Raw genomic sequence first — 13,557 nt, 5'->3', positions numbered from 1 at the left:
GTTACTGATATTTGCATTAAAAAAATCTACCACTTTTACAATGAGACATCAGGAAAAGTTAAAACCTCCCTTAAAAATTGCTGTACCGGGGCATCTGGGTAGCTCAGTGGGTTAAAGCCTCTGCCTTTCACTCAGGTCATGATCCTGGGGTTCTGGGATCGAGCCCCGCAGTGGGCTCTCTGCTCAGTGGGGAGCCTGTTCCCCACTGCTGTTCCCTGTTCCCCACCTGCTTCTATGCCTACTTGTGATCTCTGTCAAATAAATTAAAAAAAAAAAAAAAATTTTTATACCTACCAAATACCATTTCTCTGAAGCTACTGGCATGGAGCCCCGGAGAGGGCACACGGATACAAAACCAGGGCACCAGCGTACACACATGCCCCGGTTGTTTCTAAAAGCACAAGTGTGTGAGAACTCACACAGGATGCAACCTGGAAGGCTTGGATCCCCAAAACTGAAAATCACTGACGGCTGGTAAGATAAGGGCATTTTCCACTTTACATATTTAAATAAAACGAGGACTTTTTTAAAAACAGGAACGGAATATGTATTTTTCATAATCAAAGCAAAAAGCGGTGTTTTAAAAAATAAAGAAAAATGAATACTTTCAGGGCTTTTCTACAAAGGCCTCAGGCGCCGTGGGTGCCGCCAGGTACCCAGGATGGAAGAGGGTCTCTGGGGAGCCTCGAGTCCCTGCCCCACTTGGGGCCAGCCCAGCCTCACCTGGTGGGGGTTCCAGTCGCTGTCGAAGATGATCACAGTGTCGGCTGACTGGAGGTTGAGCCCGAGCCCCCCGGCGCGGGTGCTGAGCAGGAAGATGAAGTACTCGGAGCCCGGCTCATTGAAGGTTTTCAGCAGCATGCCCCGGTCCTCCGCTTTTGTCGTTCCTAAGGGGCGCAGGGACAAGGCTGTGAGTGGGGGCACCATGCAGGGTGGGGTAGGGAGCGATGGCGAGGAGGCACAGAGGAACAGCGGCTGCACAGAGCGGGGACAGCGCGTGCACATGTCCCACAGGCCTCCCGGGCCAACTCCATGATTGCTCCACACGCGTGCCTGAGCGGCAACACTAGAGCTGTTCAGGTTTAAGATGCAAACAAGTGGACGCCACTCCTCCCACCCCAGGAGGTGGAAAGGAGCCCCTACAGGCCACCGCGTCACCTTGGAGTCAAACGGGCCCAATGTGGGCATGACACAGGATGGGTGCCGGGGCACAGGGCCTGGAATGAGGGACTGGCTGGGGGGCTGGCACCTGCCTCCATCCCACTGCAGGGGGTTTCTCTATCCCCAGAGGCTTCTGCAGGCGAGCACACAGGTGCCTCACCACACGGACTCTGCCCTGCGAGCAGCAGTGGTTTCCCCTCTTCATGGAGCCACGGGGACTCTCACGTGACCAGTCAGGACACGATCCACAGCCCCGTGAGCACCAGAGGAGCACACAAGACCCGTGGGTGGCTGCCAGCTCAGACCAAAGGTGCCTTTGGCAAAATCAGGAGTCATTTTTGGTGATGAAATGATTAAATGCTTCCAGCCACCTGCCCAGCCATCACGCTGCACAGCACGGAGGCCCGATGCCCACAGGGGTCTGGCTGGGGTAGGGAAGGGGCAGGCCCATGGCAAAGGGCCCGCTGCCCCCAGGCCCAGCCCACACCTTCAATCTCACCGCTTTGACACTGGTAGGTTCCATCTCACAACATGCTGCTAAGCCCCTACCCTGTCTATTCTTTGCCAGAGCTGGTCTGTGCCCACGTGTGTTCTGTGTAGCTGTGGCTAAGTGGACAAAAGGCTTCTCACCATGGAGAACAAGGAAAGAGAAGGGGCAAATGAACCCCTGCTCGGGGGGAACATGCTCTCCACCTACAGCCTCTCCTGAGGGCTGGCATGGTGACAGACAAGACCCAGTGTGCACGCGGCCCGGCCCCTGAAGAATGGGCGAGGCGGCTGGAGAGATCCGGCCAGCCTGCTAGCAGGGGAGCAGTTTTCAGGCTCCAAGCCTTGGGAAGGAGGCCCCAGGAGGAGGCAGGAACATTGCAAGACACACACTGTCGTTTGTGCTTATATTGCCCCAGATGGAACTCCAACACCAGGAGGACAGATGGCAAGACAGACACAAAGGGCTGGCTGCAGGTGAGGGTAGGGAGGCCAGAGACTGACGGGCGATCAGCCCAGCAACCACAGGTCTGTAGTCTGTGAAACCACAGTTCCACCAGATGCACAGCAAGACAAATGAGGGCGCAGAGGTCTGGGGCATCCTGCCAGGGAAATGCACTTGGCGATGAGCTTCAATAAGAGCTCAGAGATGGGGCGCCTGGGTGGCTCAGTGGCTTAAAGCCTCTGCCTTCAGCTCCGGTCATGATCTCAGGGTCCTGGGATCGAGCCCAGCATCAGGCTCTCTGTTCAGCAGGGAGCCTGCTCCCCCCACTCTCTAACTGCCTCTCTGCCTACTTGTGATCTCTGTCTGTTAAATAAATAAATAAAATCTTAAAAAAAAAAAAAAAAAAGCTCAGAGGAGCTTTAAGAAAGGAGACACCAACTGAACTGTGTTCGAGCCAGAAGCTCCCAAGCTCGCTCCTGGGGCATCCAGGTACTCTTGCAGTTGGACAGAGCATGGACTTCCTCCAGGGCCTCCCTGGCCAGTCGACATGTGTCAGAGCACATATCCCACATGCTGTCACCATCTCACTCAGCAACCTTCTCCCTGGGGCTCCCGCATGCTGGGATAAAGCCAGAGACACACAACTTCCCAGGAGAGCACGGGAGTCGCAGCTAAGCACTGTTCCCAGGAGAGCCTGCTGTCATCCTGTGTCACCAGATCCCCTCTCCCCCAACCCACTACCCTCCGTGCACACGATTCGGCCATGGACAAACCCGATTACAGCTCCAGCCCTGGCCAGTGACAGCTCTACAACCACCTGGCAGTGGAAAGAAAGGCACGTGGCTCCCACCAACCTAGAGAGAGCCAGCCCCTGGACTTCTGGGGGAGAAGGTGGGCTGTAGTTGGGAACACAGAAAAAGCATAAGGGGAGCCTGGACAGCTTGCCTGAGAATTAAGCCAAGATGGAGGACAGCGGAGCCAAGAAAAGCCACAGCACTGTCCTCGAGACTCCTGGGTCCAGCTGTACCTGAAGCAAGAATAACCCGGGGGCTCACTATACTTGTCCCTGATGTCCACAGGATGTGGACTTCTGCCAGTTCCCACTAAAAGAGGACTGTTCACAACCACCACTGGACCCAGAGCTGTAGTACAAACACTGTCAGCCTCATGTTTAGGAGACGGGGGTGTCGGATCCGGGCTGGAAGCTCTCCTAGGCCACAGGCTTGGATCCAGCCACGACGCTTGCAGAGCCCTCCCTCCTAGTCCTGTAAGCCTGTGTCACTGAATGTGCTAGGCTCACTCTGGATGCTCGACCAGTCTCCAGGCCTTGCACGGCCTTGCAAAGGAGGCGACACTGGCCAGTAGCTTTGGCAACCGTGCATAAACCTGTCCCTCCACAAACATCTCTCCTGCTCATACTCACCATCGAGCCTGAGGTATTTAAAGCCGCGATACGCAAAATAATCTTCCATGATCGTCATGAGGGAGGTCATCTGACAGAACAGCAGCACTTTGTGGCTAGTGGCACGGAGTTTGGGAAGGATCCTATCGAGCAGCTCAAACTTCCCCGAGGCTCGGTACAGGTCCAGCCTGGTGAGCAGGGGGCAGAGGAAGAACACATTAGTGACGGCCCTTGGCAGACAGGCAGAGGCGGAAGCACATCTCCCCTCTCCAGGCTCTCAACATGGAGGTCAACGGTGCGGTTCTCCCAGGCTGACCCTCCCACCTCCATGAAATTCCAGCAAAGCCATTTCAACCCAAATCAAATACGCTCAAGGCCATTCTTGGTCAAGGGTGAGCACATGATTATCACCCAACTCAGATACTTCTAAGAATGAGAAGAGATGCTATCGGGAAGCATGCTGGGACAACAGGAAGTGGGGCCTCCTCCCTGGCCCACGGGAGGAACTCCAGGAGCAGAGGCTCACGCTGGAGGGCCCACACCAAGCCCCACGCAGTTTTAAGGGCCACTGCAGCTTCTCTCATTCCTTCTGGTCAACAAGCCCCAGCTGACAGCCTAGCAGACGGGCTGAGGGGGGACCGTGTGACATAGCGGCCGATGTGCCGGGGACCAGGACTTGAACTCAGATTCAGAAGCCCCCATTACGCAACTTGGAATGAAAAATATAGAGCAGGGGCGCCTGGGTGGCTCAGTGGGTTAAGCCTCTGCCTTCGACTCAGGTCATGATCTCAGGGTCCTGGGATTGAGCCCCATATCTGGCTATGTGCTCAGCAGGGAGCCTGCTTCCCCTTTCTCTCTCTCTGCCTGCCTCTCTGCCTACTTGTGATCTCTCTCTGTTAAATAAATAAAATCTTAAAAAAAAAAAAAAAAAGAAAAATACAGAGCAAAAGAACTTTTTTGATCTTTTATTTGGTGCCCCGTTCTTCAAAACCGTTTACTAGCTCAGAGAACTGCTGCTGGCCTCAGCTCTAGAACAAGACTGCAGTGATGAAACTTTGACAGGGTACCCTCGTCCAACACCAGGGCCGAGTGAAGCCTGGGTTGCATCATCAATGCTGAGAGGCTCAGTTAGTTAAGTGCCTGCCTTTGATTAAGTCATGATCCCAGAACCCTTCTCTCTCTGCCCCTCCCCCTGCTTGTGCACGCTCACACACACACATACACACACTCTCTCTCTCAAACAAATAAAATCTTAAAAAAAAAAATGCTGGGAAAAAAACCGCCCAATAACAAGGTGGATCGAATAGCATCTCTCTTAGCAGACAGAGTTGAGGCCCAGAGCGGTTAAAAAGGCTGTCACGGGGCAACTGGGTGGCTCAGTGGATTAAGCCTTTGCCTTTGGCTCAGGTCATGATCTCAGGGTGCTGGGATGGAGCCCCACATCGGGCTCTCTGCTCAGCAGGGAGCCTGCTTCCCGTCTCTCGCCCCCGCCTGCCTTTCTGTCTACTTGTGATCTCCACCTGTCAAATAAACACATAAAATCTTTAAAGAAAATAAAAAATAAAATAACAAGGCTGTCACGAATCATAGAGCCCAGATGTGGCTCCGTGGGGCCTAGAAGCCAGCTCTGGCTCTCAAGATTAATGGAGGATTTCTATTTTAGTCCTTTCTTTGGGTATATCACTATTTCCTAAATTTTCTGACATGAGTATAGCCTCTCTGAAATTGGACAAATGTCATGAGAGCAATAAAGCCACTCAAGAAGTGAAAAGAGGGGCGCCTGGGTGGCGCAGTGGGTTAAGCCTCTGCCTTCGGCTCAGGTCATGATCTCAGGGTCCTGGGGTCAAGCCCCGCATCGGGCTCTCTGCACAGCAGGGAGCCTGCTTCCCCTGTTCTCTCTACCTGCCTCTATTTGTGATCTTCAAGTAAATAAATAAAATCTTAAAAAAAAATTAAAAAAAAAAAAGAAAAAGAAAGGAAGAAAAGAAAAAAAGTGAAAAAGACCTTCACATGGACAGCGTGCCCACCCCCTTCACGGGGAAGCTTCTCACCCTTGCACAATGCCACCGGTAAACCCCAAGTGCTCAGAGAAGGACTCCTGCAACAGAATAAGAGATCGGTCAGCGCGGGAAGAGGCCACCTAGCCCCACACCTCTGAGCCCCCACGCTGGTGCTCAGTGACCCACAGGGGCTCTGATGTGGCTCGGAGGCCCCACACAGGTGCTGCGCAGGGCTTTTCTATCCCGCCCACCTCCCTTCTCTGGGGCTTCACCCGCCAAGAAAAGTCAATCATGACAGGACACTGGTAACCACCCAAATGAGCACACGGGGGCAGTGTGGGCCTGAGACCATCCTGGCGGTGGCGGGATGAAAGCCCAGGGACATCAGGGGATTTGCAGAGATCCCGAGACTTCACACCAGAAAGTCAAGACATACTTGTGCAGTTCAGAAGCAAGTATCCAGACTCTCAAAGGGTATCGTGGCCCAAAAAAGGTCTGACCCAGAGACTTCCTGACACGGAAGAATGCTCTCGAGCTTCAAACCAGGAAGAGACCCCCACGGCCCTGAGCGGGAAGAGCCAGCGCGCCATGCAGCAGAGACAGTGGGACCTTATCAGGTGGGGACAAAAAGCCCCAACGAAGGGTCTCTGAGTGCTGGCCGCAGCTCTCCGAGGGCAGACTTTCTGGAGCTTTCATTTCTACTGTGTATTTCCCCACTAAGTTCAGGTTCTTTACAAGGAGCACTTACAAACAGGAAATCAACAGTGAAACACTAACTACATATTACCTATTTAAAGTATTAAAAAAGCATTTTTTAAAAAGCCCTGAGGGAGAGAGCCCCTAGCTTTGCAGAGCCCATCCGTCAGGGACAGATGCCTGCGGGAGATGGGCGGGCCTGCGGCCCCGGCCCCGGCCCTGGCCCCGGGCCTCACCTCGATGTGCTGGAACATGTACGGGTGGTTGCAGATCTTCCGCAGCTGCATGATGGTGTTCATCAGGGTCTTGGTGCCGCCCTTGCCCTGCGGAGGCAGAGGAGAGGCTCCGCATTGGGTCCCGTCCCCAGGCCGGGGCTGGGGGTGCGGTGGGGGGGGAGGACTGCAGAACGGAGCCGCTCCAGGGCAGGTAACTGGGAGCAAGGGGCTGGCTGCTGTGGCGGCACAGAGAGCTCAAGGCCAGATCTGCGGGGAGCAGAGACCGTCTGGCACACGGGAGCGGGTGGCAGGACCAAAGGGAAAGACCAGCATCTGCCTTGGTGGCGGGCATTGTGGGGAGTCCCTGGGGGGGCCGCAGCCAGATGGGCCACAAAGATTTCTGGCTACAGAGAGAAGGAAGGGTGTGGGGGCGGGTGCTGGCTACAGGCTGAGAAGTAACCCAGGAAACACGCTGCTGCACCCTCAGGTGAGAAAGGGCCCGAAGAACACAGGGAGAGGAAGACATGGGGAGGCGGGGCCGAGCCTGAAGCATGGGACGCAGAATCAAGGGACCCGGGAGGATCTCTCTGTCTCGATGAGGTGAGCTGGGGAGGGAGAGGTCTGCGACCTCAGAGCGGTCCCAGGAGATGGCAGCCTGCCCAGTCCTCACCACGCATCACCTCAAGCTCACTAAGTAACAAGGTGAAGGGGCTTAGGGCCATGGCTGTTGAGCCAGGATGGTGAGGCTCCGGAGAACATTCTAACTCTGCCGGGTTCATGCTGGCCTCCGCCCTACGGATGGATGCACCTGCAGGAGGCCAGCATTTCATAAGCAGAGGACACCGGGGAGTGACAGACTGGGAGGGTCTTGGGGGACTCCCTGGAGATGAGCCACCAGCCCCTGACCCGTCAGCCTTACTGAACGAGGCTGTTCCCCCCACAGCTGTGACTGAACTACGGCTGAGGCCCTTGTGATAACCACCAGATCAGGCCCTGAGTTCCACAGTCAACTCCAAGGAGGCGGAAGGCCCTGCAGGTGACAGAGTGCTCGAGCCCCAGCCCCAGCCTTGGACATTTGGATGGGGACAGGGAGGGGCCCACGGCTAACCTTCTTGTCCTTCTCGGAGCCGTCGGTGAGCAGCACCCCCTTGGCCTGCATGTGCCGGTAGAGCACACGCTGGAGTGCAGACATGTCACACTTGATGACGTATTCCACCTGCAGGGGACACGTGTCACCAGTGAGACCAGAGACTCCCTGAGCTGAATGCCCAGCCCGTGCCCATGTCTGGTCTCTGAGCCTCTCAGAAGGACCCGGGACCCCAGGATAGGACTTGGAGGAGGGCACCAGGGAGGACGGTAAGGAGCCCCCTCCGCAGGGGGACAAGGGGAAGCAGGCTACGGGAGGTGCACTGGGACAGAGAAGCGTGGAGGGGATGTCCTGGCCCCAAAGGGGCAACCTGGCCACCTTCCCAAAACTCCTCTCCCGCCTGCTGGGAACCAAGGGCAAGTACTGCCTGCCCGAGTCGGGGGAGAGGAGAGGGTGCCCTGGTGGGACAGCCAGGAGACTGGGACCCAGAGCGAGCAGCCAGAGCCATCCTGGGTGTGAGCGGGCTCACGAGCAGCCCACAGCCGCTAAGCACTGCGAGTGCAGTGGGATGGGACGCCCCCCACAGGCATCGGGCCCACAGGGGGCTTCCCCGATCTCAGACACACCTGTCTCCACGTTACAGAGCCAGGGCGAGAGTGGCCATCCTCATGTCACACAGACGCGACCAAGTGAAGCAAGACCAGGGCCACGAGAGAACACACCCTGGACCGCTGCAGCGCCGCCGGACAGGGCCCACCCCGGGAAAGCCCCGGGCACGACACCGCAACTGTCCGCTCCGAACTGTCCATTACCTTCTCGGGCAACTGGGCTTCGACTTCCTTCTTCAGCCGCCGGAGCAGGAAGGGCCGCAGCACTTTGTGGAGACGACGGATGATGAGAATCGTCTCCTCCTCGTTCAGGTCCACCTGGCACCCCCACAAGACAAGCAAACCAAGGTTACCTCCAAAGGAAGGAGCCGGGGACGCGAAGGGTCATCTGGAGTCGTCCTGCCCTCAGCGCCTCCGTTTCAGACTGCCTTACGCTTTACAGGCCTTGGTGGGGCGCCCTCTTCCTGTGGACAACCGCAGGGACCTGGGACCTTCCACAGAATTCTTAGGAGATAGAAACCAAGGCTCCAGGGAACCAGGTCCCACAGGCCTCATGAAAAGAAACACACAGGATACTTGGTTGTTTCCCCAAGAGTGATATAATCTCATGTGTCTGGAAACCTGCCAACATATCCAATCGGAAGGTGGAGAACTCCACGTTCACAGAACCACTGGGTTGGGGCGCTTGGGGGGCTCAGTGGGTTAAGCCTCTGCCTTCGGCTCAGGTCATGATCCCAGGGTCCTGGGATCAAGCCCCGCATCAGGCTCCCTGCTTCCCCCTCTCCCTCTGCCTACCGCTCTGCCTATTTGTGCTATCTCTGTCAAATGAATAAATAAAATCTTAAAAAAAGAACCACCGTGTGAAGCGGGTGGTTGTCGTGGAGGCGGTCGCTGGAGCCCCAGATCCTCTCCTTTCAGCCTGGCAGGACAGAGCGCAAGAAATGCTGCTCTCCCAAGGCATCGAATACTCTGCCACGAAGTTCAACTTTTAAAAGTTAAAGAAAAGTCAAACAGACCACACTTAAACTTATCTTCCCTGGGTCCCCTGATCATCTCTCAGTAGAACTTTTGAACTTTTCCTAAACTTCAAAGTAAACAAAATAAGAACATTTGCTCCGTCAAGGCTCCTTGAAGTCGGAACACTGGGAGCGCCTCTTTGGAGACTCTTGGAAAAGCCAAGCTTTCTCCTTTGGGAGGGCTCCTGTCTCCACAGGGGCCAAGGACTGGGTACCTCTTGGATGACGGTAAGGTGGCCCCAGCTGGCCTGGACCTGCCTGCAGGGGACCTGACAGTCAGGAACCAGCTGCCTGGGCCAGGGAGCGGCAGCCCCGGGGAGCCCAGCCACCGTGGGCAGTGGCGCTCCTTGGCTACCCACAACCTCGGCAAGTGCGCCCAGTTCCTCAGCCATAGGCTCCAGCCCCTCAGCCTCCTTCCACAGAAAACACGAGCTGCCCACAAACCCCCCTCAAACCCCAGCAGCACAGGAGGCTCACAACGGGAGCCGGCTTGGGGCCCTCCTCAAGCGGACAAAGACCAGGCCCCCGACGGCACATGCACCGTAGTCCAGCTTTCAGGCTGATGATGCCACCCACGGCCAGACAGACATCGAGAGACACCGGTCACAGCGCTTTTTAAAAACAAAATCTACGGAAGCTGACCATGTTGCTCCCCTGATGGAAACTTTCTGAGCTTCCTGCTGCCGTTAGCGTGAAATGTGAACTCTCTAGAGGGACCCACAGGACCCTGGGGGCCCCCAGCTGTGCCCTGCCAGCCCCACAGCTACCTCAGAGCCAGATTCCCGGCTGTGCCCTCCCTGGGCCTGAGGCACCGGGTCAGGGAAGCCCTGAAAGACTCCCCAGAGTCCACTCCCTTGATCTGTGCCCATCAGTCTCAGGGCAAAGCGGCCTTGCTCCATGAACACATGGCCTTCGGCCCCAGGCCCTCAGCGGACACCCGCGAGCAGCTGCTGAGCCTAGCCCCGTGCCCGTGGGAAGTTCCTCTCTGCACGGCCCTGGCCACGGCGCCCCGTCCCCGCACGACTGCCCGCATGCGGCCTGCCACACACGCACCTTTTCTCCAGTCATGGCGAAGGGCGCGTTGAACCACTGCTCGAAGGTGCTGCAGCTCTTGAAGATGGTGGGCAGCAGGAAGTTGAGGAGCGCCCAGAGTTCGGGGAGCTTGTTCTGCAGCGGTGTGCCCGTCAGCAGCAGGCGGCGAGGGGCCACGTAGTGCGTGTTGAGGACCTGCGTCAGCTTGCAGTGATGATTTTTCATTCGGTGGCCTTCATCAACGATCATGTACTTCCAACGGATCTGCGGGGCCAAGAGCAAGCGGTCAGAGGGGCAGGGCGGCCTCCACCTGGCTGGAATTCCCCCCCCCCGCACCAGGCAAGTCTCCAGATAGAATCGCATATTCAGGTGAAGAACCAGAGCCTGACAAGGTCCCCTGACAAAAGGGACTGGCTCACCAGTTGACAGCTATATGACACCGCCTCTACGAAGCGTGGGGTGCAGACAGACACACGGGAGACAGGCCCTTGACCTGCTATTAGGTGAACACTGCAAGCTGCAGAACCGCACTCTGCTTTCCCCCCAAATTCCCTGTGTTCGTACGTAGCACAGAAAAATCCTCCAAGTAACCCCCCGCCCCACTGATTAGACAGGGCCCTAGGTGTTTGGGGGAGGATCTACAGGGAATATGGCTCAGAGCGGGTACATTTTCCAAGCATCAGGCTGTGCCTCCAAAGAGGAGCGGCACAGGTAAATTCGGGTTGTGAGCCCCAAGGGCGGGGGCCGTGCCCAGAGCCTGCTGGTGGCTACAGGACCGACAGAAACGGGGCTCAAGGTCGAGCCTCAGAGGGAGGGTGAGTATGCAGGTGGGAACCCCAGGCCTGAAGCATAGTTTAGGTCTGTAGAACCCCACGATGAGCCTCCGAACTGCTCTGGGCCTCAGTTTCCACCATCTGTGGGCAAAGCGAGGCCTGAGTGAGGCAGTGGGGTGTCAAACGCCCAGGGTGAAAAGGGCTGAGCTGACCAAGGCAAAAACAAGAAAACCATCTCCCACAAGGAATCGCCATCTCTTGGCCTTGACATTCACTAATGACGTTGTCAGATAAGGATTTTCAGAGCCTCGTTCTTGGGCTTGGGATGGGCCAGGCCTTGCCCCAAGTCAGAGGGGTGTACCCACACCACAAGCCCAAGGGGAAGGGCCTGCTCAGTAGACCCCAGCAACCTGGGTCTCTGTTTCTATCTTTAAGCTTAGAGATCGAGATGAAGCACCCCAAATCATCATAGTGACCAAGCCCCAGAGACGACTTGTGAACACTTCCAGCCCTGGGTCAAAAAACGATCCCTTGACCAGCTCTCTACCCGATGGTTAGCGGTCACACAGATGCGTCATCTTCAGCCTTTCTGCAGGCCAGGAAGCTTGCCTGTCTTACATCTGGGTCAAGGCATGGTCTCAGTGATTCACTGATCATCTGACTCCACACCTATGCCCATTAGCAGGTTCCTAGGCCTGCATAAGCCCCACCAAATGCGTGCCAGCCCAGGAGCTCAAGGCCGACAGAACACAAAGGGCCTCAGAGTCTCGGCTCTGAATGCCGAAATCACACCTGCTTGGCGGGCTGGTGTCCTGAGGGCTATGGTGGGGGTGGCACGGCTAGCAGGGACGAAGGGCCGTCCCTGACTAGGGTCAGGCAGAGACCACGTTGGCCTCACTGTAACCCTGCCAGGAACAACAACGGTAGGGCTGACGGGTCGGGAGACACTGAATGTGAGGAAGCAACTGGGCAGAAGCTCTGAGGAGCTGGTCCGTGTGACATAAGCAGGCTAACTCTGGCTCACATTTTCACTGTGAGCATGGGGGGCCTTCTGAGTTTTACACAGGGACACGCTACCTTCGCAAGGATGTGCTTATCCTTAATGATGTACTCGTAAGTCGTCAGCAAGACATTGAACTTGCCACTTCGGAGCTGGGGGACGAAAGCACGTCTGGCTGCTGGAGAACCCTGTGAGGGAGAGAATGCAAGATGTCTCAGCCTCCCGGGGCCACGGTGGCTGCCGTGGCAAGGTGCTAGGCAAGGCTGCAGGGCCTGTCCTCCAAGCCCGCCATGCAGGGTGGCAACTGCAGGGAGAGGAGAAAGGCATGTGGGCCACGGGCAGCCCAGAGCCTTGGGGAAGCTTGCTGTCTGCTCCACACCCGCCCTGGTCTCCGTGCTTCGTCCTCTTCCCAGGCCTCCTAGCTGGACACCAGCGTGCTGCATCCTGGCTTCCCATGCGAGCGCAGCCCGGCAGACCCGTCCCTGATGTGGCTCTAGCTTCTCCCCAGTTAGCAAACCTGCCCGACCCTCCCCAGCTCCAAACTCCTGACCCACGTGACCAGGGCCCCAGGATCTATAAACCCAGTGCTTTCTCCAGGCTCACATTCCAGACTGACTGAATTTCAGTGCATCCCATAAAGCTCTTGCCGGCAGAACTCTCCTTGGCTCCTTGAATGCACTGAGTTCTCCCTGCACACACCGTTCCCGGTGTCAGGACCCCCTCCTCCCCATCATGTGGCGGACAGCCTCACAGCACAGGGTGAAAGCCTGCACCCAGGAGCCTGGAAGGCAGGGACACAACCTGACTGCATGAGGGCTGCCCCTTCTGCCTCTGTTTCCCTAAGGTAAGAGGCACAATCAGTCTCTACCTCATGGAGTGAATCAATCTAGGTATGGCCCACAAGTCCCCTGTCCTACAGAATACAGGCAGGCATCCTACAGGAATGAGTTTTAACGAAGCTCCGGGGACAATAATGAAAATCTTCCAGTGAAAGCGCTGATGTCACCAGATTCCACTAATTGGCTGTGTGGCCCCATTTACAAACGCATTACTGGGAAATAAATGAATGATCCACACCCCGCACGGAGAGCACAACCCCATGAGTACAACACAGGAAAACGTGTGCATGTGCGCCCAGCACTCCTGGAAGTGGACTCCCTCCTGGCTCATCTGTACCTCCCACTCCCACCCCGCCCTCACGCACGTCCATCCCTTTAGGCTGTGACCTACCTTGTAGGACACCTTCACCACAGAGGGGGCCCACTTGTCAAATTCGTATGCCCAGTTTGACAGCGTGCTGGCGGAAACAAGGAAGGGACAGTCAGGTTCTAACTCCTTCATCAGTAGCTCCTGTCTACGCCAACGTCCACTGGGGCACGAGGCCGATGTGGCCGTGACGCTCAGAGCCGGCCGAGTAACTGACCATCTGGGGGAAGGGGGGGTGTCACACCCTGGGTGAGAGGACCAGGAACACAGAGATGCGGCAGCAGGTACAGGGGCAGCTGCCGCTAGGGCGGCAGGAGCCAGGTGGCTGCAGAAGGCCAGACCCAGGGGCTGAACCTGGACGACCAGCCCTGTCACTGCTGTAGGGTCCCAGGCCCCTCTGAGAACACGCCGTGTGCTGCGGACCTGCTGC

The 13,557-nt window shown here is 56.7% G+C and overlaps 1 protein-coding gene across 7 annotated transcripts in view; it reads right to left on the bottom strand.

The window, feature by feature from the left end:
- Positions 1-13,557, bottom strand: part of SMARCA4 (SWI/SNF related, matrix associated, actin dependent regulator of chromatin, subfamily a, member 4) — a 92,001-nt gene that overhangs the window by 26,005 nt on the left and 52,439 nt on the right. For all 7 annotated transcript variants that reach the window (XM_032311468.1, XM_032311476.1, XM_032311479.1 and 4 more), the window contains exons 17-25: positions 13,152-13,218; positions 11,999-12,109; positions 10,170-10,412; positions 8,305-8,418; positions 7,514-7,621; positions 6,427-6,513; positions 5,546-5,592; positions 3,516-3,682; positions 724-887 (exon numbers count right to left, since the gene is read on the bottom strand). In XM_032311468.1, coding sequence (XP_032167359.1) covers positions 724-887; positions 3,516-3,682; positions 5,546-5,592; positions 6,427-6,513; positions 7,514-7,621; positions 8,305-8,418; positions 10,170-10,412; positions 11,999-12,109; positions 13,152-13,218 — 1,108 coding nt within the window. The remainder of the gene's footprint in view (positions 1-723; positions 888-3,515; positions 3,683-5,545; positions 5,593-6,426; positions 6,514-7,513; positions 7,622-8,304; positions 8,419-10,169; positions 10,413-11,998; positions 12,110-13,151; positions 13,219-13,557) is intronic.

This window comes from Mustela erminea, chromosome 1 (assembly GCF_009829155.1).
Source record: "Mustela erminea isolate mMusErm1 chromosome 1, mMusErm1.Pri, whole genome shotgun sequence".
NCBI classification, from domain to species: domain Eukaryota; kingdom Metazoa; phylum Chordata; class Mammalia; order Carnivora; family Mustelidae; genus Mustela; species Mustela erminea.
This window is presented reverse-complemented; position numbering and strand designations above follow the sequence as displayed.